This window comes from Quercus robur, chromosome 10, assembly GCF_932294415.1.
Source record: "Quercus robur chromosome 10, dhQueRobu3.1, whole genome shotgun sequence".
Taxonomy (NCBI): domain Eukaryota; kingdom Viridiplantae; phylum Streptophyta; class Magnoliopsida; order Fagales; family Fagaceae; genus Quercus; species Quercus robur.
The window spans coordinates 43207563-43233759 of NC_065543.1; the positions used below are offsets into that span (position 1 = coordinate 43207563).

The following is a 26197-nucleotide window of genomic DNA, read 5'->3' on the forward strand; positions in this document are numbered from 1 at the left end:
TTTTAAGCGTTGACCTAATGGGCAACACAACTTTATGAACGAATGTGCTCTATATATGCGTTGCTTTGAGAATATTTGTGATAAAGCTACTTTGAAGCATAATCTAATCAAATCTCATCTGTCAGCACTATCAGGCATTATACCGATAATTTGTAATAAATCAAACTTAAGAAACTAACCAGGATATCAGTTGGACATTCTGTGATAAGCGCGTGAATGTCGTCCAAGTCTGATGATTTATAAATAATCCATCCGAGCAGTCGACTGGGAGTTAGGGAGCTCCGATGGCGCTTTTGTGTAGTTGGTTTCCCCAGAGGCTTGGGTCCGAGGACCATGCAAGGCCTTGGTTCTGTCCAAAACTTGTGTGATTCTTTTTAAGTAGTTGGTTTCCCCAGAGGCTTGGGTCCGAGGACCATGCAAGGCCTTGGTTCTGTCCAAAACTTGTATGATTCTTTTTAAGTAGTTGGTTTCCCCAGAGGCTTGGGTCCGAGGACCATGCAAGGCCTTGGTTCTGTCCAAAACTTGTATGATTCTTTTTAAGTAGTTGGTTTCCCCAGAGGCTTGGGTCCGAGGACCATGCAAGGCCTTGGTTCTGTCCAAAACTTGTGTGATTCTTTTTAAGTAGTTGGTTTCCCCAGAGGCTTGGGTCCGAGGACCATGCAAGGCCTTGGTTCTGTCCAAAACTTGTATGATTCTTTTTAAGTAGTTGGTTTCCCCAGAGGCTTGGGTCCGAGGACCATGCAAGGCCTTGGTTCTGTCCAAAACTTGTGTGATTCTTTTTAAGTAGTTGGTTTCCCCAGAGGCTTGGGTCCGAGGACCATGCAAGGCCTTGGTTCTGTCCAAAACTTGTATGCTTCTTTACTTGCTTATTCTTCCGAAGGTTTTGCTCCTCGAATAAAGTGGAGGAAGTCGGCCTGATGTTTGAAGCCCCTAGGCTTGCCCATGTCGTTGACACCGTGGAACGTAGCCCCTAGTGGGAGCCTATGTTGGAATAGCAACAATGTGCCGCCGGTGATACGGGCGTCCTCATAGTCCCTTGTTCGACAGAAACTCAACCTCGCCACCGCTCGAGCTAACACGCAAGCCTTCCCACAGACGGCGCCAATTGTAAGCACACGATTTGCGTTAAACCGCAGTTGAGTTGGGTTTGCACGTAAATGGGCCCATACAATATCATTTGTAGAGAGTGGGATCGAAAGGCTAAGTCGTGTTTTCATGGCTGAGGTTTTGTTAAGATATTTACGCATGGTTCCAATATCTTTGCCTCTGAAGCCTTTTCTCCTTTTAGTGGGACTGGAGGAGCCCCCTCTTTAGGTTACATATTTTTTCTTTTATACTCGCACGCGTTCAATTCCCTTCGTCCACGTGTAGGGTCGACCCTTTCAAGACTGATACTTGTCCCATCAGTCTCAGACCTAAGTCGTCGAGAGTTGTTGATAAAGTTCATGGATAAGGCTCTGTTAGGCGCAGAGATATGCATGGGAAAGGTGGCCAAGGAAGCCTCTCTTAGATATTTTAGATTTTCCCTTCGGGCACTCCCCTTTACCTTTCTGCCCTCTTTCTTGGGTCAGCCGAGGACTGCACTGTCCTCGGCCGCTTCTCCGGGCCAGTTGGGCCACCTTATTCTGACCATGAAAAAAATAATATTGCAATTATCATTTGCTGGACTAAATCAGAATGTCTAAGACTCACTAATCAAATAATACAATTAAATGGAGAAGACCCAAGCATAACATAAAATCTTCACTAATTCAAATATTAAACATTGTTAAACCTAGTATGCTTGTGCCCAATTAAAGAAATCCTGTATATTAGCTCCATAAAAATACATACATGCCGAAAAGATTAATACCACTACCATAGGTCCATTGGCAATGAAGATATTTTCATAGTTACATATATTCTATGAATAAACAAATAAACAAATTGCAATAATGATTGCAATCTTATTGTCATAATAAATAAATAGAATATAGTAACTAATGTCAAATTCTTTTGCTATGACTCAAAAAGAGTAGAGAAAGAACATAATACAACAAATCTGCATTATATAGAAGAGTACATCATATATTTATTTAACATAAAACATTGAGTTCTATAAATTGTTTTTTAGAACAGAGAAAGCAAATATTTGACCTCACGCCACATGGAGAGAGAGAGAGTAAGGAAGCTTTTACGAATTTGAATCAAAAGAGGACGTCCACGGCATCTTGATTTTGCTCCCTTCAATCCCAATTCTGCAAAGCTCACAAAAAACCAATAGGAAATCGGTTGTCAATTGAACTGAAAGTGAAACAAAGAGAAAACAAATCTCTTCATTTACTTTTAATCGCTTACCATCATTAGGAGCAGAGACAAAGGAGAAGGTGCACTAAAGGCGAAGCATAGAGACTGGAGAGAGAAACAGATGAGAAGCTATGGTTTTCCTTCTTCTTCTTCTTTTTTTCTTTTTTGATTGGAAGGGGCTATGGCTTTTGATTTGGGGGTTTCCTGCATATTATTGTTATCATGGGAAATTTTAGCACAGCTCCAAAATAAGTTTTAATAAACCATCTCTTTTAACTGATTTTTTTTTAACCAAAAAAGGCCAAGAATGATTGAAATAAACAGAGTATTTACAGGAAGATTTATAAACTAAAAACAAATGTAGGACATGACTAATCTAATCCTGAACAAAAATTAAAGCATGATGGTATCAAAGTTAGATAAGTTTGACCTATATAAAGAGAACAGGAATCTTCACATTCCCAACCACGTCTCTTGTGCTAAGATACCATAGATATTGCTTTTTCAAAATCATGAACAGACTTTGCCAATAAAGCCATCTCCACGTTAAACCCTTTTGCTTTGCCTTGAAATAGTTCTTTGAAGTTAAGTGGACATTAAACATAAGTTATTCCCAATTAAAAAATTAAGCGTAAGTTATTACACTTAAATGGTGGCCAACACAATTCAAAGCATACCACGTCAATGATTATGTTTGTTCAACATTAAAACAATGCTAGAATGGAGGGGCATAAAGCATTTGAACCAAAATAGATAGAAGATTGAAAGCAATCACCAACCTTATTAGATCTTAGAATATCTATCAGTCCACCAGTGAACTTCTGACCAATGGCCATGTGATAAGGAAAGGACCTTGTAGCCTCCTCTAAGTCAAATGGATTGTCTATGCACATGGCAACTGTAAGCGATGTATTCTCTCCAGCTTCTGCCAAGTACTTCGTCAACATGTTTGCACCATATTCCCAGCCAACGACCATCAATGTAATCCATGGCCTTGCCTTATTGACAAACTGTATAGCTGTGGAGATATCATCGCTGTAAGTAGCTATAAATAACCTGCAGAAAATAGAATAGTAAAGAAGCTCCTACTATTAGCACATTTAAAAGAAACCTGTATTAGACGATTCTCCTATCCATGTACCTGAGCATGAGAATGATTAAAATTTACCATGAAAACAACTACTTTGAAGTAAAAGCGGCAAGGTTCCCTCCCATGCCCACACCACTGAATTTAAAAAAATATATATATTAAAAAAAAATGGTCAATCCTAATTCACCTCACACATCTGGAATGCGATCCCCCATTGCTTGTTGCGGTGAAATGAAAAACCATGTAAAGCATGTCATGGTAAGAACATGGAAACACATACTTACAAAGATGCCCTTAAATCAATGTCATAGTAGTGAAGCTAAAATTTTCTTAACAGTTCCTTATGAACAATTATGAAGCATATATAAATCATTAAACAAACTTTTTTAAAAATCAATTACATAGATAACAAATACTCACAAAGCCTTGGCAGCTTCTCAAAATTATCAAAGGAAATAGAAACTCAACCACAAAGCCTTGGCTATATTTGTCCATTTTCACCACCCTTTCTTCTACCAAAGTTCCAGACTTGTCTTGTAAATTCACCTACTTGGTTGCCCTGTTTTCAATTGATACAATGGTGGTTAGGATGTTGATATAAGGCTTTGAAATTAGGCATTGGCGACTTAAGGTCACCTTTTGCTTTTGATTACAATAGTCCAAACCGAGTGGTGAAAGGAGGCAGAATATCCACAATTTATAACCAAGGATAAACACTCAAACAGGGTATAATCAAGCCAAGTATCAAATGTGTATGAGATACAAATTATTGCAATGCATGACAACTCTGTGTAATGTCAAGCAATATAAAGTTTGCATTAAAGAGCATAAAACCCCAGCCATTGTTACACTACACCATTGCATTGCCCTGTAACTTGTACATTGCATGCAGTAAAAAAATCAGCATAGCTCTTTTGCATAAATCAACACATAATGAATGACTCTAAAGAGTTTTCTAGCAAAGTCCTGTTGATGGCATTAGCATGAAGCAGTGTAGTAACCGTAACAAACAGCAATTAAACTTCCTTAGCTCCAAGGTTCAATTGCTGTTTCAAACCTATATTGCTCAATTTTGTTCTAGATAATAGAAAATAAAAAAAAATAAAAAATTGTTGTAATTATGTCAAATTTATCATTGCGACCTATTTAAATTGCCACAATTAAAAGCGCAACCACCATTCAAAATTTGAGAGATAAGTAGGATAATTAATCGATATTTAGTTATAATAAAAAAAGAAGACGAAGCAAAAGAAGTTACCCATGACTGGATTAGACTATAACTGAATCAAGCGAAGAATGAACTTTGCCCATACGCAGAAATCATCTTTCACCATTGTCATCCAAAAATCTCTACTTAAATCTCAAATCATGAACCTAGAATCACAGAAATCACAGGTCCTCTTCTTTGGCTTGCTCTTGCTCTTGCTAAAAACCAATTCTAAATTAAAACAAAATCTAAACCAATTTCGTAAATCAAAACCAAACAAAATAGCTGAACCTAAATCCTATTAAACACCCAAAATTAATATAAAAGATTATACCTGTAGCCGTTGGTTGTGAGGCAAAGCGTTTGTGGCTTAGTTGAATTCGTTTACCGTCGCAGGGGAAGAGAGAAAGATCTGCGTATAGCTTGTTGGGCTGAGTTTGCGTTTGAAGGAGATAGAGATTTGTTTAGGGGTTGAATTTGCGTTTGAAGGAGAGACAGAGACAGAGAAATAGGTTTTCGTATTGAGTTTACTCTGTTGAGTTTGCGTTTTTGTATTGGGTTTTGTTTAGGGGTTGAACTGAGTAAATTTTACCGGGTTTGTTTTGGGGATAAATAGTTACGGTGTTTAGGTGTTTTTTTTTTTTTTTTTTTTTTTTTAAATAATGCTGATGTGGAAAAATGTGGAAGTTTGAAAAGTTTCGGTTTTATATATATATAGCTATGTGGGCAAAAAAATATTTATATATACATGTATATATATATATATTGAGAATAAAACAAATGATATATAATTATATATAGGACTTGAAGAATATCCACCATTACCCAACGCAATAATGCAACACCAACTAGCAAAAAAAAATTAAATTAAATTTTAACGGAGGGCGAACTTGACTCCAAAATTCTTCACAAGAAATGATGGGTGGGACATACCATCATTGACTTGCCTTCCCTTAAAAGCTAATACTCCTAATAGTTTCCGAGATTGTATAGTTGATATATATAGGCAAGTGGTCAAGAAAAAATCAGAGAAAAAAAAAGAAAAAAAAAAAAAGAAAAAGAAAAAAGACAGACAAGGATGGAGTGGCTGACGCTGAGCAACAGATGGATGGCTACAGTGGCAAGCATGTGGATCCAGTTTAGCATCGGTTCATACACCTTCGGCGTCTACTCCTCAGTCCTGAAATCAAGCCAAGGCTATGACCAATCAACTCTGGAAACTGTGGCTGTTTTCAGAGACATAGGCTCAAGTGCTGGAGTCCTTTCTGGGGTTCTATACACAGCCGTAACACACGGTAATAGTTACTCTGGTTTTTGTGGGCCATGGCTAGTCCACCTTGCCGGAGCAATCCAGAATTTCTTGGGGAATTTTCTAACGTGGGCTGCTGTCGTGGGATTAATCAAACGGCCTCCGGTGCCATTGATGTGTCTGTTTATGTTCTTTTCAAGTCATTCTATGCCGTTCTTTAACACAGCCAATACGGTATCTGGTGTACATAACTTCCCTGATTATAGTGGGACCATTGTGGGCATCATGAAGGTACAATTCTATGATGGGCTTAGCCATATAACCTATGTGGGCATCATATACCTATATAACTAATTCTATTTCCATTTTCAAAACTATATTTATTCTCACACGAATCTACCCATTTTATTTATCATTCATAATTAGTCATATCCGATAGTTATAAATATAGGTATAAAATTCATTGTTGTCCTATAAGTTTTTGGTTAAAAAAAAGTCTCACTAATATTAGGAAGAAACAAAAACTAATAGGCCCTTTAAATGCCAAGTAACTTAACTCTTTTTAAAAATTCATTCGATTACAAAGGACACTATGAGCACCCTAATTTTTTTCCCTCCTTCAATAAAAGGATTAGGATATGATAATATGTATCTATACCAAAAGCCATAGAAGGTCAACAAAGTTCGAATCCTTCTATCCCAATTATTAAATTATATATATGAAGACTGTATCTATCGGTAGATGACTAGGTTCTACCTCAAAACCTAGTGGCTCTCAAAAGTTTGAATCATCTTATTTGATTGAAGCATAAAGGTAAAAATGATTCTTTTCAACAATATATTGTACAATTAAACTCAAGAAAGTCCATGATTAGAATTTTTGCTACAATTTAAAATTGATTGACCGTGAGCAGTGATGAGAAAAATTGATTGTCTATTAATCACAAATTAACCACTTCAAAATAGTGACAAAAACTATGATACAACTTAGTTGTGTTGTAAATTGTAAAAGAATTAATTAGACTTTGTTGATCATATCTATTATAGCCTGATTCTTGACAATATCACTACATTTTTATTCAAGCATATATATATATATATATATATATATATATATAGAGAGAGAGAGAGAGAGAGAGAGGAAGTTTCATGAAAACCATGACTTATTTTTACGAAAAAAAAAAACAGTCCCTCTTGCTTGAGTTATGCTATGCTATGATGCAATATTACCTTCTCTCTTTGCCAGGGATGTACAGGAATTAGTGGAGCAATACTAATTCAAGCATATAACACATTCAACAAGGGCGAGCCCAGCACATTCCTTCTAATGCTTGCTCTCTGGCCGACGTTTGTCTCCCTTGTGCTTATGCTTTTAGTGCGAAATTATAAAGCCAACACAAGTGATGATAAGAAGTACTTGAATGGTTTCTCTGCACTTGCTCTAATCATTGCCGGTTATCTCATGATCATGATAATTTTAGAAAACATTTTTAGTTTACCTTTATGGGCACGCATATTCTCCTTTGTACTTCTTTTGCTTCTACTCGCATCACCTCTTGGAATTGCAATCAAAGCTCAGAAGGAGGACTCCAAGGGATTTGTAGAAACACTTCCCTTTGAGAGTAATACTTCAATGGAGAACCCCAAGTCAGTGTGTTCCTCGTCTGACTCATTTGTAGCAAAGGATCTAGCATATCATGAATTACCTAGTGGTGAGGGTCAAGTTAATACTGCTTTAGATGATACAATTCTATTTGATGAAGAGGGTGGTATGAATCTTTTGCAAGCCATGTGCACTGTAAACTTCTGGTTGTTGTTTATTGCAATGGTATGTGGAATGGGCTCTACGGAGGCTGTGCTTAACAACTTGAGCCAAATAGGACAATCTCTCAATTATACAACTGTGGAGGTGAATAATTTCGTCTCTTTATGGAGCATATGGAATTGTCTTGGCCGTGTTGGAGTTGGGTATTTATCAGATTATTTACTACACACAAGAGGCTTGGCAAGACCATTGTTGATGGCTATTACTTTAGCAACAATAGGTATTGGCAACATTGTTATTGCTACTGGATTTCCTGGAACACTATATGTGGGTTCGATCATAATGGGCATTTGTGATGGTTCACAGTGGTCATTAATGCCCACTATCACTTCGGATTTATTTGGAGTTAGGCATATGGGTACCATTTTCAACACTATAGGCATAGCATGTCCTCTTGGATCATATATTTTCTCTGTTAGAGTTATTGGCTATATTTACGATAAGGAAGCAGGTGGTGATGATCACTCCTGTTTTGGTGCTCGATGCTTTATGTCATCTTTTTTTATCATGGCATCCTTGGCTTTCCTGGGATTTCTTTTTGTTGTTGCATTGTTCCAACGTACTAAGAGCTTCTATATGCTCAGAAGATTAAAGCATTCTTTAAAATGATGAGAAGTAAATCTGCAAACTTTGTGTACAATGTCATGACCTCCCAATCAATTGATGTCAATTGACAGCATAAAGGTAATGAGTTATGCAAACTTTGTGTACAAGGTTATAACCTCCCAATTAATTGATGTAAATTGATAGCATAAAGGTAATTGGACATCACTATATTCTCTTTTGTAATAATCTAAACGAGAGATGTATTTTTTTTTGGAGAAATATTATACTAGACTCTCTTAAGGTTTTCTATTAATACACTCACCTCTCTAATTTGAAATAAGACATTTACTTCCCCAAAAATACAAATTATTACATTGACCACCTTTGAAAACAATTGTGAGTTTCCTATTAAAGGGATAAAAAATTTAAGATTTTAAAAATATTCTACTAAAACTACTAACAAGCCACTAATTTAAATCGAAGAATATTTTATTTAAGATAGAGATGGTTAATAAAAGTACAGTGATATCAATATCTTGATTAGTTTTTCTCTTTTTGTTTTATTTGTATTATATATGTTTGAAACCAAAAGGCCATATTTTAGAAAGCTAAAAATTACAATATTTTATTTATATTTATGTTAGGTTTGCTATTGCATTGTATTATATTTATGCTTAAAACCAAAAGGCCATATTTTGCTATTGCATTGTTCTATCATACCAGGCAGTTCTATCAGTTGGTTGTGATTAGAAGATTAAAGCATTATTTAAGATAATGAGAAGAAATATATCAAATTTGTGTACAGAGAAAAGCTAATAACTTAGGCATTCATCGTTTTTGCTCCTTAGCATGTTATCTGGATACTTATATGGCTAAAGGGGTGTGTGTGTGTTTTGTTTTGGTTTGGTTTGATTTTTTTTTTTTTTTTTTTTTTTTCCTTATTAGGTCTCAGTTGATTTCAGCAATCTTATTATTTTTTATGCGATTTTTCCTATTATTATATTAATTTTTATCTCTTAAATAATAAATCTAACTCATAACACCCTATATTGGAATGCAAACTTTTCAAACTATGTATGACCCATTTGGACAAAATATCGTGGGAAGACTTCAACTGAGAAGTTAATATGATATACATATAAGGTACATCGTGTAACCCAAAACTTTAAGCATGTGGATTTGGGCAATTATGTTATATTAATTCTTCAATTTCTTTACTTTTTCTTTTTCTTTTTTTGTGTGAAATTTTTATTTACATATATATACCCAACAACCCTTTTTTTATGCATGAGTCATTGCGTCTTTGTGGGCCATAAATAGGCGTGTGCATCCAACCTATCAACCTGAAGGCTGACAAAGCAACCCAACCTAATGTCTCTAGTTGGTTTTCATGGGTTGAAATTTTGTTTTGAGTCTTGAGTTGGATTGGGTTTGGATTGATAGTTTTTAACTCATGTGTATACCCAATAATACCTTCTTTATGTGTAAGTCATTGCCTCTTTGTAGGCCACAAATAGGTGTGTGCATCCAACCTATCATCTTGACAAAGCAACCTAATTAACCTAATGTTACAAGTTGGTTTTTGTGGGTTGGTGAGTTGCATTAGAATTTTATTTTGTGTATTAAAGTTGAATTGGGAGTGGGTTGATAGTTTTTAACTCATATGATCCAACTCGACTCACCATATATATATATATATATATGAGATAGGTTCAAGTTATATTTGGTGTAACTTTACAAGAGTTACACATTTTTTAAGCCATATATTTCCCAAAGATCTAACGGTCAAAAAAATGGCATTAAATGCTAATTGATTTACACATTATTCCTTAATTAATAGCAGTTTTGTTTCGCTCTCCATACTTATTGTTTAAAACTTCTAGTTTCTCTAAATCTCTCTCACAAAACACACATACACAAACATGGCCGCCCTTTATGAAAAACCATTTAAGGAGAATGAAGAAGGAGAAACTTCTCTAGTTTCTCCTTCTTCATAAGATTTTCTTTCTATTTTTTTTTTTTTTCATTGAAACTTGATTGATATATAAAAGAAATATATACAAAATAACACATCAAAAATAGATAACAAAAGAGAGAGAGGGAGAGAGAGAGAGAGAGAGAACAATCAGAACATTAATGTATACGGGGATTTTGGTGGGGCTGGGGGCAAATGAAACCCCTTACTCCCAAGCTCCACCCCTGGTTGACGCCTTGACGGAAAGGTAAACCATCTAAATCAATTGACTAGGGTTTTTTTTTTATAATTTACTATAAGAGCCCAAATCTAGGGCATGTCGTCCATTGCAACCACTTTGGAAGAGTCATGTGTGAGATCAATTGACTAGGTTTTTTTTTTTATACTATAAGAGCCCAAATCTAGGGTGTGTCGTCCACTGCAACCACTTTGGGAGAGTCATGTGTGAGATCTGATTTACGTGTTTTCATAAAGGGCGGCCATGTATGTGTATGTGTGTTTTGCAAGAGAGATTTATGAGAAACTAGAAGTTTTAAACAATAAGTATGAAGAGATAAACAAAACTGCTATTAATTAAGTGAATAATGTGTAAATCAATTAGCATTTAATGCTATTTTTTTTACCGTTAAATCTTTAGGAAATCTATGGCTTAAAAAATGTGTAACTTTTGTAAAATTAAATCAGGTATAACTTGAACCCATCTATATATATATATATATATATATATATAAGTTTATCTTATTACCTTATTTTAATTGTTTTTAGGCATATTATGTATATTATAATATTTTATTAAAATAGTAATTAGATAATTAATTTAAGTCCAATTTTTTAGGAAACCCTATAAATACTCAAGCATCATTCTAATAAAGGCATGCAAAATCGTAAGCCTTTACTCTTATATTACGCAAAAATTCTAGCCATTGTCGTCTGGCTAAACTTCCGCTCAATCCCACAAGTTGGGCTTGTTTAGTAATTAGCAAATAGGTTAGGTCCTATTGCACCAGTCAAGCATCGCCGGGGTCCTAGCTGGGCTCCTCTACTCCGCCGTAACAGTCAATAATAACCGTGGCAGGTGCGATCCAGAATTCCTTTGGGTCGATCCAACGACAACCGATGGCGTTGATGTGTTGGTTTATATTCTTGTCTAACCATGCTACTGTTTTTTTTGCCACAGCCAATTTGGTTACTGTCCAAAACTTTCCTCAATCAAGTAGGACCATTGTGGGCATCTTTAAGGTAGGTGCTTCGATATTCTTTGGGTACTGTCTTCTATTATTACTTGCCTTTCACTATCTAGCTTTTCAAAAGGTAATTATCTTCTTCAAAAAATATAAAAAAGGAAAAGCCTTTTAGAGGAGTAAATTGTATTTTTATCTCTTAGAAATAGTCGTTACTAGTCTTTCAAAACTTTTTAAAACATAACAGCATTAGTATCTGAAGTTGAATTCCCTTTGATAATAGAATATAATCATCAGTAAGTTGAATTCTATCCTATCTTAAAAGAAAAAAAACACAATTAGTAATAGCCTTAGAGTTAAAGGCAAGAAAAAACCATAGAACAAAGTTGCAGGGATGATGGAGAGGGTACTGAGTAACAAATGGATGGCGACGGTGGCAAGCATGTGGATTCAGTGTAGCTGCGGTGTTTACACCTTCAGCGTCTACTCCTCTGTTCTGAAATCAAGCCAAGGCTACGACCAATCAACGCTCGAAACTATGGCCGTTTTCAGAGACATTGGATCAATCGGTGGTGTCCTAGCTGGGCTCCTCTACTCCGCCGTAACAAACGGTAGTAATCACTCTGGTTTCGGTGGGCCATGGGCGGTTCTCCTGGCCGGAGCAACCCAGAATTTCTTGGGCTATTTTCTAACGTGGGCTTCTGTCGTGGGATTAATCAAACGGCCTCCGGTGCCTTTGATGTGTCTCTTCATGTACTTGTCAAGTCAATCTATGCCGTTCTATAACACAGCCAATACAGTTTCAGGTGTGCAAAACTTCCCTGATTATAGTGGGACCATTGTGGGCATAATGAAGGTACATTTCATATATGATATTTTTATAAAATGCATATATAAATTGAGTAAACATATGAACAATAAATTTGAGTCGCAATAAATATGATTTACATAACATCAATAACATTATATACAGAGAGAGTGGTTTATACTGAAACTATCGATGTAAAATTTTATTATAAACACGTGTATAATATTATACATTTTTTTTTTTTTTTTTTTTTTGTTGCACATAAGAACAACATTGTATATATTTTGGGTGTTTATGATATAAGTTTACACGGCTAGTATACTGTAATTAAGAAATTTCCAATATATTTATTGATTGAAGCATAAAGGTAAAAAATAAAAATGATTCTTGTCAATAATATATACTATTATACTCATTAGCAACCTAATAATATGATTGCTTAAACAAGACATAAATATGACTTCTTTTAAGAACAAAAATAAGTATGGCTTTTTAATATATATATATATATATAAACCCTCTTGCTTGAGCTATGTATATATGCTATGCCTGTGATATTACTTTCTTTCCCAGGGATTTTCTGGGATTAGTGGAGCAATACTAATCCGTGCATATAACACATTCTACGAGGGCGAGCCGAGTAAATTCCTTCTAATGCTTGCTCTGTTGCCCACACTCATCTCCGTTGTGCTTATGCTCTTGGTAAAAATTTATAGAACAAACACAGGTGATGACAAGAAGCACTTGAATGGTTTCTTTGCTGTTGCTCTGATCATTGCTGGTTATCTCATGATTATAATAATTTTGGAAAATATCTTCACTTTACCATTATGGTCACACACAGTCATCTTTATACTTCTTTTGCTTCTACTCGCATCACCTCTTGGAATTGCAATCAGAGCCCAGAATGAGGACTCCAAGAGAGTTCCAGAAACGCTTTCCTTTGACAGTAATCCATTAAGAGGACACCCTGAGTTACTGCGATCCTCCTCTGACTCTTCTGTACCCGAGGATATGGCATACCATGAACTGCCTAGTGTTGCTCTAGATGACAAAATTCTGTTTGATGAAGAAGGCATGAATCTTTTGCAAGCCATGTGCACTGTAAACTTTTGGTTGTTGTTTATTGCGGTGATATGTGGAATGGGCTCTACAATGGCTGTGATAAACAACTGGAGCCAAATGGGACAATCTCTCAATTACACTAGTGTGGAGGTGAATAATTTGGTCTCTTTATGGAGTATATGGGATTGTCTTGGCGGTGTTGGAGCTGGTTATTTATCAGATTATTTACTACACACAAAAGGCTGGGCAAGACCATTGTTGATGGCTATTACTCTAGCAACAATGATTATTGGCCTCATCGTTATTGTTTCTGGATTTCCTAGAATATTATATGTGGGTTCTATCCTAATAGGCATTTGTGATGGTTCTCTGTGGTCATTAATTCCCACAATTACTTCGGATATATTTGGTGTTAGGCATATGGGTACTATTTTCTGCGCTATTACCCTAGCATCTCCTGTTGGATTTTATATTTTCTCTGTCAAACTTATAGGCTATATTTACGATAAGGAGGCAGGTGGTGATGATCACTCGTGCTTTGGCACTCGTTGCTTTACGTTATCTCTTTTAATCATGGCATTCTTGGCTCTTCTGGGGTTTCTTTTGGCCATTGCATTATTCATTCGTACTAAGAGGTTCTATTCGCTGAGGAGATTAAAGGACTCTGTAAAATGGAGTAAATAACTATATATGCAAACTTTGTGTATAAGGTCATGGCTGAGGCCATCCTTTTTTTTTTCTTGCATTACAGGTAGCTAGCTTGTTTTCAGACCATTTATTGTTGCTTTCATCCGTTTCATGTACATTACTCTTCCTATAAGATGAGTCCTTGGAGAATCCCTGGCATAAGAGAGGGTGATGTGAAAGAAATATGAAATGTCTCTTTCCTTACCCTAATCAATTCATAATTAACTTTGAATGTTATATTGTTAAAGCTTTTTATTTTTATTATTTTTAAATGAATAAATGGTGTCTCTATTCACAATACTACAGAAAGTTAAAAAAGAAGAACAAACAAAAATTATTAAAATTTATTGTAACAATCCTTTAAATGTTAGTGTCATCCTAGTAATTCCCAAGCAGGCCTTCATTGGTTGGCTGGTCATGTTGAATAGATTGTCAACCAAAGTAAGAATGCTTAATTGGGGCTTTAATGCAGATGCTAAATGCACCTCTTTTTTTATTGCTCTTTTTCTAGGAGATCATGTAGGACTCTCATGAGTTGGTGCATGGTGAAGCACCCTAACTTTTGTTAGGATGAGATAACGGCTTAGGGTGAGAGTGAGAGACATGCCAAAGGTAAGAGCCTTAGATCCAATGTATTCCCACTTAGCCTTATGGTCTGTTTCATATCACATTTGGCAGCAGAGAATGAAATATTTCATCAAGGGAGAATTTATGTTGAAGAAAATATCCTTCACTTGATCATGTGGGAATTTAGAAGGAAAATTGGAGGGAATGACTATTATGCTAATTCTATCTAAAACAGAATTTTGTGATGTGTATGGGGAATTTTGTGATGTTCTTTAGTTCCTTTCCCTTTTTGTGGCAAGTGATTGTCTCCCTTGTATATGACTTAGTTTTAGAGTTTATTGGTGTTCTAGTTTTGCTATTGGTGTGGTTAATCTTCTCGTTCATCAAAAAAGAATAAAGTCATACAAGTATCTTTCAAGACCCCAAAAAATAAATAAATAAATATATAACAGTCACAGGCCTTGTGGAGGCACTGCTCCGGTTTATCTAGAATCTAAGTTATTTTATTTTATTTTTCTCACTTGTTATAATTAAAAAAAAAAAAAAAAAAAAAAAAAAAAAAAAAAAAAATTGATTACAATTTCTTGTCACGACCAAGGAATTAAATGATATGGTCTGCGGGAATTTCTTTTCATCGGAATAAGAATCTACTTAAGTTGACTCCTAAACATAAATTTGTCCAGAGTTTGCAACATGCATATGAAACTAAAGATGGTTTGATACTTTGCCATTGATGATGGTTGTTTTTGGGTTTACCATCGAACGGTAAGAAAATGAAACTTAGTCTTTGGTTTTTTATTATAATAGGATTTGAATCTATAGCTTAATGATAACTATTCTTTATCATTGGTTTAAGAAATCAATTACTTATTTCTAAAAAAAAAAAAAAAAAAAAAAAGAAACCAATTACTTTTTATTTTATGTAAAGGCAATTCGAAGTCAAGTTCTTAATTAGAATAAGTTGAGCTAACAGATAACTGAAAACCTATATAAACATATTTAACTTAATTCTTGATACTTCTTTAGATTATGCATTTGTTGTATTTTCAGAAAAATCCAATAATAATTGTTGAAAAACATTGGTGCTTTGTAATAAATATTTAAATACAACATGTGTCAAGAGTTCATAATGGGCTTGGCCCATCTACTTAAGAAGTAAAAAGAATCTCCATGGATCGTTCCCACAAAATTCATGGTACACTTTATCATCAAGAGCCTTATTCGAGGTCACAAGCATGGACAATCCACCAAGTGCCCTAATATAAACTCAAGAAATCTCCTAAACATATAAGGATAACAAAGATTTTTACCTCTGCATTAATGAGGAGTTCTCTACCTAACCTCTATTGTATTAAATACGTATAAGACAACTTGAATAGTACAAACACCCTCAAAAGTCCTGTTTTAGGATAAGAAATGAGGGGAAACCAATAAAGAATGAGAGAATATCCTAGAGAATCTGGTTGGGAACAAGCCAGCTAGGAGGATAAGGGAAGAGAATATGCCTATAAAGAGGGGGGGGGGGGATTGGCAACTGTTTGAGGATAATATATATATATATATATATATTTGAGAAAGAAAGGGGAAGAGAGAAAGAGAAAAGTAAGTAGGAGTGAGCGAGCCATACTTTTTGAAACCCAACACCACTGGAAAATGTTGTTTTCCCTCTAAAGTATGTTTATTTCGATATTAATACAATCTTGTTTCTATGAATTAGTTGTTTGAGCTTCCCATTGTACAGTCTTCACCTTGAATTTTTACTAAATAAATGGTGTTTGTCAATCACCCTAGTATTTGCCACAGAATTTCTCTTTAAGATCTTTTTCTTTGGGTTGCTTTTGACCCCCACAATATATCTTGAGCCAAATAGGACAATCTCTCAAATTTATAAGAATGAAAAAGATTATAGAAGACCTGGCTTGAGCTTGGAAATCACTTAGACAAACTCTTGTAAATGCTAATGATAACCCCCAAAAAGTGTCCTCTTCCTCCATTTGTGTCCCCAAACCGAAAATCTTCATGATCCAACATTGCAAGTAAAGCAACCAAAATGGAAAAAACTCATGAACATTCAAAAATTAATCCAATCAAATAAGCAAAAAATATGAGAAAGAAATCGATTTTGTCCCTTAACAGAGATAGTTTGTAATCCAATGTGAGAGAGAGAGAGGCCTATAGTTACTCTCTCTCTCTCTCTCTGTTGAAAATTTTTTTGCACAGCAAAATGCACCTTTTTAAAATTTTCCTTTGTCTCACCCAAACGCACCGTTTTGTCTCAACACTTGACTAAACCAAAACTAGTAGTTAAGTTTTTGCTCTTTTTATATAGTTAATAGAAATAGATAATATATTTATATTATATTATATTTTAAGTAAGACCTATTTACCCTTTTACCCAAATTAAAAAAATTAAGGGTATTTTATTAGCTAATAGAATGCACGGTATATTTAAAAAAAAAAAAAAAAAAAAACCACTATAATACAAAACATAGAAAACCAGTCTGTACTTAAAAAAAAGAAAAAAAAAAAAAGAAAAGAAAGAAAACAATAGATAAAGATTAAAGAGTCTATAGACTCTAGCCATTATGGGTTGATGTGAATATTGTAAATACCGTTTTAGTGCTTGTTCCGGTTTGCCCATTATATTGGAATATTTTAGTTCGGTCTATTTTAGCATATCGTTTCTGAATTACCTTTATTAATCTAAAATATTCAAAATATTAATCTAATGCATAGTTTAAAACTTTAAAAGAAAAAGAAGAAGAAGAAAGAAATGGTATTTTTGTAAATAATCAACTATGCAATGGTCTGATTAACATGTTATGAACGTGTTTCATTGCCTGTTTCGATTTGTTCATTGGAACAAAATATTTTAGTACTAATTTATTTTATTGTACTATTTTGAAGTTACCACTATTTTATTTATATACATATATATATATATATATATATATATATATATTTTATATATTATTAGTCAAAACCTATATAATTTATTAAGTGGCTTAAGATTATTAGTTTATATTTTAATTACTATATGGATCTCAAACCAAATTAATAATAGTAATAATAAATTAATAATGATTATAACAATATTTTTTTTAGAATAATTAAATAAACATTAGCATGTATTTTTTTTTTAGGTAAATAAACATTAACATGTACTGATGTACGTACCTACATAATGAGAAAATAAAAATAAAAATTTATTGGAGAAAAGATTTTTTTTTTTTTTTTTTTTTTTTTTTTTTTTTTTGCCGTTTTCAAAGCAAATCACGTGGGCTCCCGCTCCAGTACTAGAGGACAGCAAAGCAAACTGAAAAGTTGAAGGCTGGGTTCGGTACTAGACTTTAAACTTTTTAAGGACAACAGAAAATAAAAGAGAAGAAGGCTGGGTTCGGTATTTGCTTTATTTTTTGGATGAATCCAACCATGGAGTAGTTAGAAAAATACTGTCCATAGGTACACGCAAATGACAAATAATATATATAAATACGCACATATTGCCCCCACCAAATAATGCAACACCAACAACAATTTTAAATTAAATTTAACGGTGCTCTACTGCTCCATATATATATATATATATATATATATATATATATAGCTGATATAGTCAAGGCTGCAGAAAAAAACTCAGAGAGCCAAAAAAAAGAATGGAGAGGCTGAGGCTGAGACTGAGCAACAAATGGATGGCGGCGGTGGCAAGTATGTGGATCCAGTGTAGCAGCGGCGCGTACACCTTTGGCATCTACTCTTCAATCTTGAAATCTAGTCAAGGCTATGACCAATCAACGCTCGAAACTGTGGCTGTTTCCAGAGACATAGGCTCAAGCGCTGGGATCCTTGCTGGGGTTCTATACACCGCCGTGACGCACAGTAATAGTAACTCTGGTTTATGTGGGCCATGGTTGGTCCACCTGGTCGGAGCAATACAGAGTTTCTTGGGGTATTTTCTAACGTGGGCTTCTGTTGTTGGATTGATCCAACGGCCTCCGGTGCCTTTGATGTGTTTCTACATGATCTTGGCAAGTCATTCCACGCCGTTCTTTAACACAGCCAATATAGTTTCTGGTGTTCAAAACTTCCCTGATTATAGTGGGACCATTGTGGGCATCATGAAGGTACATTTCTATGATTGGCTTAATTTTTTGGCTTTGAAGAGCTATTTTTACTACATTTTCGTTATTTAGCATCACAACCAAATATATTAGTTGAATAACACTAAAGTCTTTGAGACTGAGTTCTAAGTGGTGGCAAAGTTGAGGTGGATCTGTACTCTTCTATTCTCTAGATCGGTTTATCTCTTCTCTTCTTTGGTCCGATCTTGCTATTAGATCTATGCTTTGCTTTGGTTAGATTTGTTCTCTTTCTCTTCTCTAATTTGATCTTGCTACCCAAGTTTTGCTTTCTTCTTTGTTTCCTTCTTATGTCTTATTCTCCAATACGGAACTCGAGTTCCACAATCAAAATCGAGTGTCACATACTTGAGATGCTATCTACATAATTATTATGTTTGATTTTCCTACTACATAATAAAATTGTTGACAAAATCATGCTAACTTTTTGATGTGACTAATTGTAATTATTGAAAAAAATAAGCGTTGGGTTCATTTGAAAGTAAAGAAAATAGGATAAATTTGCCATATAAAATAGTTGTGAAATTAATTATGGTCCTAAAATTTTTGGTTTTAAAAGAGTCTCAATATTAGGAAGTAACAAAAACTAATGAGCTTTATTAAATTGAAAGTAATTTGACTCTTTTAAAAAGTCATTTGAATCTTATTTTATTATTAATGAATTATGGCATGACAAATAATTTGATGAGTATCGTATTAATAATATAATAAAGAAATCTTTTAATTATGTTTTGTTTTCTATTTTGAAGTTAGATATACTACTTTGTAAGTTTCATTTTATAAAATTTATAGTATCATTTGCATTATTTGGACAAAAAAAAAGTTTCTAATTGTTAATAATTTTATTTAATTACTAAATAAAATAATCAAGGATGACTTCAATCTTCATGAAGATGACAATAAAATTTTCCTACAATTTAGGATGAAAATAACAAACTTAAGATTATCATAATCAAGTAATGAGATTGAAACCATCTTTTGAATCTTACTACAAAGTACAAACTCCCCAATGATTGAAGCCTTAACTAAGAGAATGTATCTCATACATTTGATATATAGAGATCTCATAAATAGTGGAATTCTTATACCTAGGTAGCCCACAAATAATGATATAATGAGCATTCGAAGCATGAGATAAGTTTTCCTTAGCTAGATAGCTCTTCACTCCAATCCGGATACCCAGCCTTTAAAATATAAATCACAAGTCTCCTGATTTAATAAATAAAAAATAAAAATAAAAATAAAAAAACCAACAACAACAACAACAACAATAAAAATTGTTAGAAAACAATATGTAATACATCATAGTGAGTAGGTTGTAAAGTTTTTTACTCATGACCCATCCATAACCTCCTGTTTGATTGAAGCTTAAAGGCAAAAATGATTCTTGTCAACAATATATTGTGCTATTAAATTTGAGAAAGTCTAAGAATAGAATTTTTGTAATATAAATTTTGCCACACTTTTAATGTGATTTGTGGTGGTCATTTTCCAATAACCTTGGACCATTGAGCCTAGACCCCTAATTTACTTGTACTATGGATTGAACTTTTCTCACGATGGGAAGTCTAAAGAAGTGATTGGTGGCATCACTGGTGGTGTTATGGTGATCCCTCAATACTAAACTATCTTAATTTCAGCTCAACCGTGAAGGCTACCAAGTAGCCAAGCCCCCTCTCTCAAGTCCGAACGGGACTACCTTCTCCCTAGAATGTATCTTTCTCACTTCTCTCGTGTCTCTCTCCCCAATTTTGTTCCCTCCCCCTACTTCTCACCATTGCATTCTTATTTATACCCTTCTTTGAGTGGAGTAGTCACGATGAAGGAATATTTGTCATGTCAGCAAATCCCCTTGTATCGTGTCACTGGTCAGAGGGGACCCATCTCTTGTTGTTGAAATGACTCCCTAGTAACTTGTGCCTGATGCTGGTTTTATTGCTCAACGGGCGAACTCTCCTAAGACATTATCTCTTGTTCCCGGCATATCTTGGATACTTCTTTATATGCTCGACTAACTCCCAACTACTTGGCTATGTGGGCTCGAATTGGGTTGAGGTTCTCCCAATAGAAGTAGGACCTTACACAATTCAAGAAATGACCCACAGTTCTCGGCACACTACATGAATAATTGTAGAGAAAAAGTTATGGGTCAATGTAAAAGTGATTGTCTGTGAATCACAAATGGACCACATCAAAATAGTGAAAAAAAATTATAGTACAGAAATTGTGGTGTAGAAGAATTGATTAGACTTTATTTGTCATCATTTCTATTATAGCCTGATGCTTGACAATATGACTCCAGTTTTCTTCAAGCAAATATATATGTCACTACCTTTTTCTAATGTAATAATCAAATTAAGTGTCATTTGGAAATAGCTTATCTAACTTTTTGCTAGAAGTATGTTAAAGTATACTTATACTTTGAATTTTTTAAAAAAAAAATGAGAAAATGCAGAAAAATGAGGTTTTAAAAAACTATATATAAAAGCTAAAAAAGCTAAAAATTGAGTTTATAAGTTGATACCAACAACAACTAAGTGGTGTATTTTTTATATGGAAGTCATGGTCTTCGTGAAACTTCTAATCCTAATTGATTGCTTAAAATATGCGTATATATATGACTTCTTTTATGAAAAAAAAATAATAACAAACAAACAAACAGCAAGGGGTCCTTTTGCAACCCTTATGCCTGAGCTATGCTATGTTGTAATGTTACTTTTTCTCTTTCCTAGGGATGTACTGCAATTAGTGGAGCAATAATAATTCAAGCATATGACACATTCTACAAGGGCGAGCCGAGCAAATTCCTTCTAATGCTCGCTCTGTGGCCGACGTTTGTCTCTCTTGTGCTTATGCTTTTGGTGAGAATTTATAAAGCCAACGCAAGTGATGATAAGAAGCACTTGAATGGTTTCTCTGCACTGACTCTAATCATTGCCGGTTATCTCATGATCATGGTAATTTTAGAGAAAAGTTTCAGTTTACCTTTGTGGGCACGCATATTCAGCTTTATACTTCTTTTGCTTCTACTCGCATCACCTCTTGGAGTTGCAATCAAAGCCCAAAAGGAGGACTCCAAGAGATTTCTAGAAACGCCTTCCTTTGAGAGTAATATTTCAATGGAGAACCTCCAGTCAAGGTGTTCCTCGTCTAAATCATTTGTAGCAAAGGATGTAGCATATCATGAAGTACCCAGAGGTGAGGATCAAGTTAATGACAAAATTATGTTTGATGAAGAGGGTATGAATCTTTTGCAAGCCATGTGCACTGTAAACTTCTGGTTGTTGTTTATTGCAATGGTATGTGGAATGGGCTCTACGCAGGCTGTGCTTAACAACTTGAGCCAAATAGGGCAGTCTCTCAATTATACAACTGTGGAGGTGAATAATTTCTTCTCTTTATGGAGCATATGGAATTGCCTTAGCCGTGTTGGAGTTGGGTATTTATCAGATTATTTACTACACACAAGAGGCTTGGCAAGACCATTGTTGATGACTGTTACTCTAGCAATGATAGTTGTTGGCCACATTGTTATTGCTTCTGGATTTCCTGGAGCATTATATGTGGGTTCGATCATAATGGGCATTTGTGATGGTTCACAGTGGTCATTAATGCCCACAATCACTTCAGATTTATTTGGTGTTAAGCATTTGGGTACCATTTTCAACACTATAGGAATAGCAAGTCCTATAGGATCATATATTTTCTCTGTCAGAGTTATTGGCTATATTTACGATAAGGAAGCAAATAGTGAAGATCACTCCTGCGTTGGTGCTCGCTGCTTTCTGTTATCTCTTTTTATCATGGCATCCTTGGCTTTCTTGGGATTTCTTTTTGTCATCGCATTGTTCCAACGTACTAAGAGGTTCTATATGCTCAGAAAATCAAAGCATTCTTTAAAACGATGAGATGTATATATGCAAACTTTGTGTACAAGGTCATGACCTCCCAATTAATTGATGTAAATTGATAGCATAAAGGTAATGAGTTACTCTCCGACATCACTATATTTTCTTTTCTAATGATCTAATCGAGAAATATATTTTTTTGGGGTCAAATTATACCCAACTCTTCTGAGATTTTCTGGTATTACACTTTCTTTTCCTCTTATTTGGAATAACACACTTATTACCTCCTCTAAAATAAAAATTATTTACAGACTTCCATATAAAACTGTCCTGAATTTCCTATTAGAGGGATAAGAAATTGGAGAAGTCATTGTATATATATAGTTTGAATTTTAGAATAAACTAGTCGCTAACCCGTGCGATGCACGGGAAAGCTATTGTGTATAAAGATATAAAATGTTCTTTTTCTCTTCCTCTTTGATTGTACATTAGAATTCCAATCTTATAGTTTCCTATCTTTGATATGAAACATTAAATTACGTAATTAAAAATAGAAATCAAACTTAAGTTTAAAATAAAATGAAGAATTAAATCTTTAACATCCTCAGTTATCCATAAAATGTATGAAACACAAATTTAAAGAACTACTTAATCATTATTTCAAATAAATTGAAAAAAAAAAAAAAAAACTTTAAAAAGTGTTTTTTGTATCTTCTTCCTTTGTTGCTTTGTAATAGTCACTAAATATGTCCTTTTGTTTTCCTTGAGCATAGATGTTGGTGTGAGTTGCACATTGCTTTGAACATCAACTTTTTGAAACTTTGTAGAATCACTACCTTGTTCACTTGATAAGTTGCTACTACATTCATTTGAAGTATCACTGATGTAAGCCTGACAATAAAACAGGTTGATAAATGTATTACAACATAAAAAAATTAAATATCTAATTTGTAATTTTGTTATATTAAAAAATACATGCTTTTGACATTTTATCAAGCTAAATTGCTTTGTCTGTATTTTCAAAAGATTCAAAAACTTTCTTGAGAGTGTAGAATTCCCATCCATACTTATGATTATAGTCATTTAGTTGTATTTGGAAAACAAATTCTATTCCATTCAGATTTTCTACTTGCACAGGAAGGACGACTTCTTCGGGCACCTAACAAAAGTAATATTTTTCAAATTGTACACTCAAGTAAAACTTGGACAAAGATGTTCTACTGAAAAAAAAAAAAATTGTTCATAGCAATAAACGGGAGTTCTACTGATCCATGTTTCCTACGGATGTCTCATAATGAGGTATGTACAAACTTTTTTTTTGATTGGAAGTAAACTTAATGATGAATGTTGACTATTTTGAAGTATAAAATGTTATACATAACGGTCGGAAGCAAAACTGATTTAGTGATTGTGAAAATTTTGCAGATATTTGACATATTCACCAATAACTTATAAATCATTCCTTGGAAGTTGACTGTATCAGCAGCATGTGTGCTCAGTCCTTTGTTGCAACAATATTTAAAGAGATGGCCAATAATATTTGATTGAAAAGTTCCATCTTTTTTCAATAATTTTGATAGAGATTCATAGACCCAATAGTGAAACCCTTTTTGGAAAACCTTCAAGAAGGTTTCGTGATGGCCAACTATCATATATTTTATACATAAGTAGGCTAGAAAAATTAAAAAAAAAAAAAATTAGAGGAAAGTAGCAAACCTTGGTGGTGGCGTTGATAAAAGGCAAAGATTGAGGGGGCAAACTATAGCGCGCGATTGAGAGAGAATGAGCAGCGATCAATCTGACAATCTGTATGAATTTCAAGCAATATATTTATTCAGCAATCTAGCCATAGGAATCCAATTTTCAGCCAACATTCAAGAAATGTTAATAGAAGAAACCATTATGTTCAAAACTCTAATCATTAAAAAATCAAACCTACTTATCAATATCCCTTAAACTTTCAAATTGATAACCTTAGAGACCATTATGATTCAATTAATCTCCTTTCTACTATATAAACCTATCTCACCATCAATACCAATCTCAATTTCTAACATATGAATCATAAAAAATTCAAACCCATAGCTCAATTTCCACTAAAAATATTCAAATTGATTAAAGCTTTTCTTTCATGAGACAACTGATGACAACCAAAACAACAATAAATGAAATTTTCCGGTAGTTAGAATCACCAACAACAAACAGGCAAAAAACTTTCAAAGTTTCAATTTCATACTCTTATTCAAAAGAATTATAAGAATTGCAGCAGCAACATAATTGCTTTGACTCTAATTATCTCTCTGCAATAGATTCTTCCACAATCTAAGAAGCTTTAATCTATATTTTATGCAAAGAAGTGACTCTTTGCACAAACTGCTGGGGACCAGCAATTTTAGTTGACTGCCAATGCCATGTCAAACTAAAGTAGAATGGTCAATAATTGCAGAAATTTTGGTTCTAGAAAGCAATAAATTTCCTACAATTTTATTTTGATAAGTGAGTTAAACATGTGGAGCTAAAGTCAAAATGAAGATCTGTCCAGTTGTTTAGTCTCTAATAACTCATGATCTTTGAAAGAATTTATTTTTATTTTTTGGAGGAGGAGGGGTGCATTCTACATGGTATTCATGTTAAACAAAACATCAATCTATAAGAAAAATAATTTTAAGAATTGTTTACAGGAAAATAAAATTTATGCAAACAGCCTAAACATTTAGAAAATATAAAGATCAAACATTACAGCCCAACTTACTTGTCACCAATAAATTTTGCCTGAGTGAAGTAGCCAAGAGAGAGCACCTCCATAAGATTATGTTGCTTATCAAGACCCTGTTGCCTAGCGAAATTCATAAGCCTGTGGCTGTCTAGAGTATTTCCCCTGTGTGCATTTAAGACATGTACTCTTGAATCGGAACCCCTGGATCAAAATGAAGCCAGGTGCATAACCCATGACTACTTGAAAAGCAATGACATTTGTGGCTTCATTAGAATAATCATTATTGATTTCCATCACATGAAATAGTATCTACACAGGGACAGAGCAGAAGCACTGCCACTCAAGTAAGCAATGCCTCCCCCATGTCGCCTAAGCTGTCAACAGAAAAACCTGTCTGTCTTAGCCTGATTGCATCCATCAAGTAATACAAACCAACATGCAAAACCTAGAAATATCCCTAAAAAATCACAAACTTGGTCATCCATAAAAAATAAAAACAAATCTGGGTATCCATAAACTTGGTCATCAAAAACACGAAATTTAAACTCTAATCAACCACTAATCTATCCAAACCTACTGTATCTGAAATTTCAACTAAAAATTTTCTCAAATTTGAATCACATACACAGACCAAAATTCAACAAAATCGATCAGAAAAATCAATGAATATAATAAATGAAAATCTTAAAAGATATTAGCGTTTTTTTTTTTTTTTTGAAAAGTTACTGCGTTAATGAAGCTTCTAAATTAATATTACATGATTGTCTATATGATCATGTCAAGACCTTAGATTTGTGATGGGTAAATTTTCCACAATTTCCTTATGTTGATTATAACATGTTTTGTTGTTGTCAATGTTCTTACCTGAGCAATGCCATGCGTCAACTGTCATTAATTCACTATAGTGTATCGTTCGAGTTAGCAGTGCTGTGAATTGAAAACCAATTAGAATTAGAGAACCAAACCCGTGTTTACTACAGTAAGTTTGTAACTGCAGCTAGCCTTGAT

The 26197-nt window shown here is 34.1% G+C and overlaps 3 protein-coding genes and 2 long non-coding RNA genes across 8 annotated transcripts; 3 read left to right on the forward strand and 2 right to left on the reverse strand.

Annotated features, from left to right (window-relative positions):
• Positions 1-1986: 1986 nt before the first annotated feature.
• Positions 1987-4059, reverse strand: LOC126702210 (uncharacterized). 4 transcript variants are annotated; one of them, XR_007647680.1, is made up of 4 exons: positions 3797-4059; positions 3139-3342; positions 2338-2490; positions 1987-2237 (listed from the first exon to the last, which is right to left on the reverse strand). It is a non-coding gene; the product is annotated as an uncharacterized LOC126702210 (long non-coding RNA). The 4 variants fall into 4 exon arrangements; XR_007647681.1 differs by having other exon boundaries at positions 3139-3304; positions 3797-4056; XR_007647678.1 differs by lacking the exon at positions 3797-4059 and having other exon boundaries at positions 3139-3481.
• A 1595-nt stretch (positions 4060-5654) lies between these two features.
• Positions 5655-8421, forward strand: LOC126702204 (protein NUCLEAR FUSION DEFECTIVE 4-like). The gene is made up of 2 exons (XM_050400864.1): positions 5655-6123; positions 7079-8421. The coding sequence occupies exons 1-2, from the start codon at positions 5662-5664 to the stop codon at positions 8264-8266; spliced, it is 1650 nt and encodes a 549-aa protein (XP_050256821.1). The 5' UTR covers positions 5655-5661; the 3' UTR covers positions 8267-8421.
• Positions 8422-11452: 3031 nt separating this feature from the next.
• Positions 11453-14184, forward strand: LOC126702207 (protein NUCLEAR FUSION DEFECTIVE 4-like). Its single transcript, XM_050400867.1, has 2 exons — positions 11453-12215; positions 12741-14184. Exons 1-2 carry the CDS (start codon positions 11754-11756, stop codon positions 13914-13916), a joined length of 1638 nt encoding a protein of 545 aa, XP_050256824.1. The 5' UTR covers positions 11453-11753; the 3' UTR covers positions 13917-14184.
• A 3932-nt stretch (positions 14185-18116) lies between these two features.
• On the forward strand, positions 18117-22654 carry LOC126702206 (protein NUCLEAR FUSION DEFECTIVE 4-like). The gene is made up of 2 exons (XM_050400866.1): positions 18117-18610; positions 21358-22654. Exons 1-2 carry the CDS (start codon positions 18143-18145, stop codon positions 22531-22533), a joined length of 1644 nt encoding a protein of 547 aa, XP_050256823.1. The 5' UTR covers positions 18117-18142; the 3' UTR covers positions 22534-22654.
• Positions 22655-23053: 399 nt separating this feature from the next.
• On the reverse strand, positions 23054-25819 carry LOC126702209 (uncharacterized). Its single transcript, XR_007647677.1, has 3 exons — positions 25226-25819; positions 24190-24279; positions 23054-23364 (listed from the first exon to the last, which is right to left on the reverse strand). It is a non-coding gene; the product is annotated as an uncharacterized LOC126702209 (long non-coding RNA).
• Positions 25820-26197: the final 378 nt, after the last annotated feature.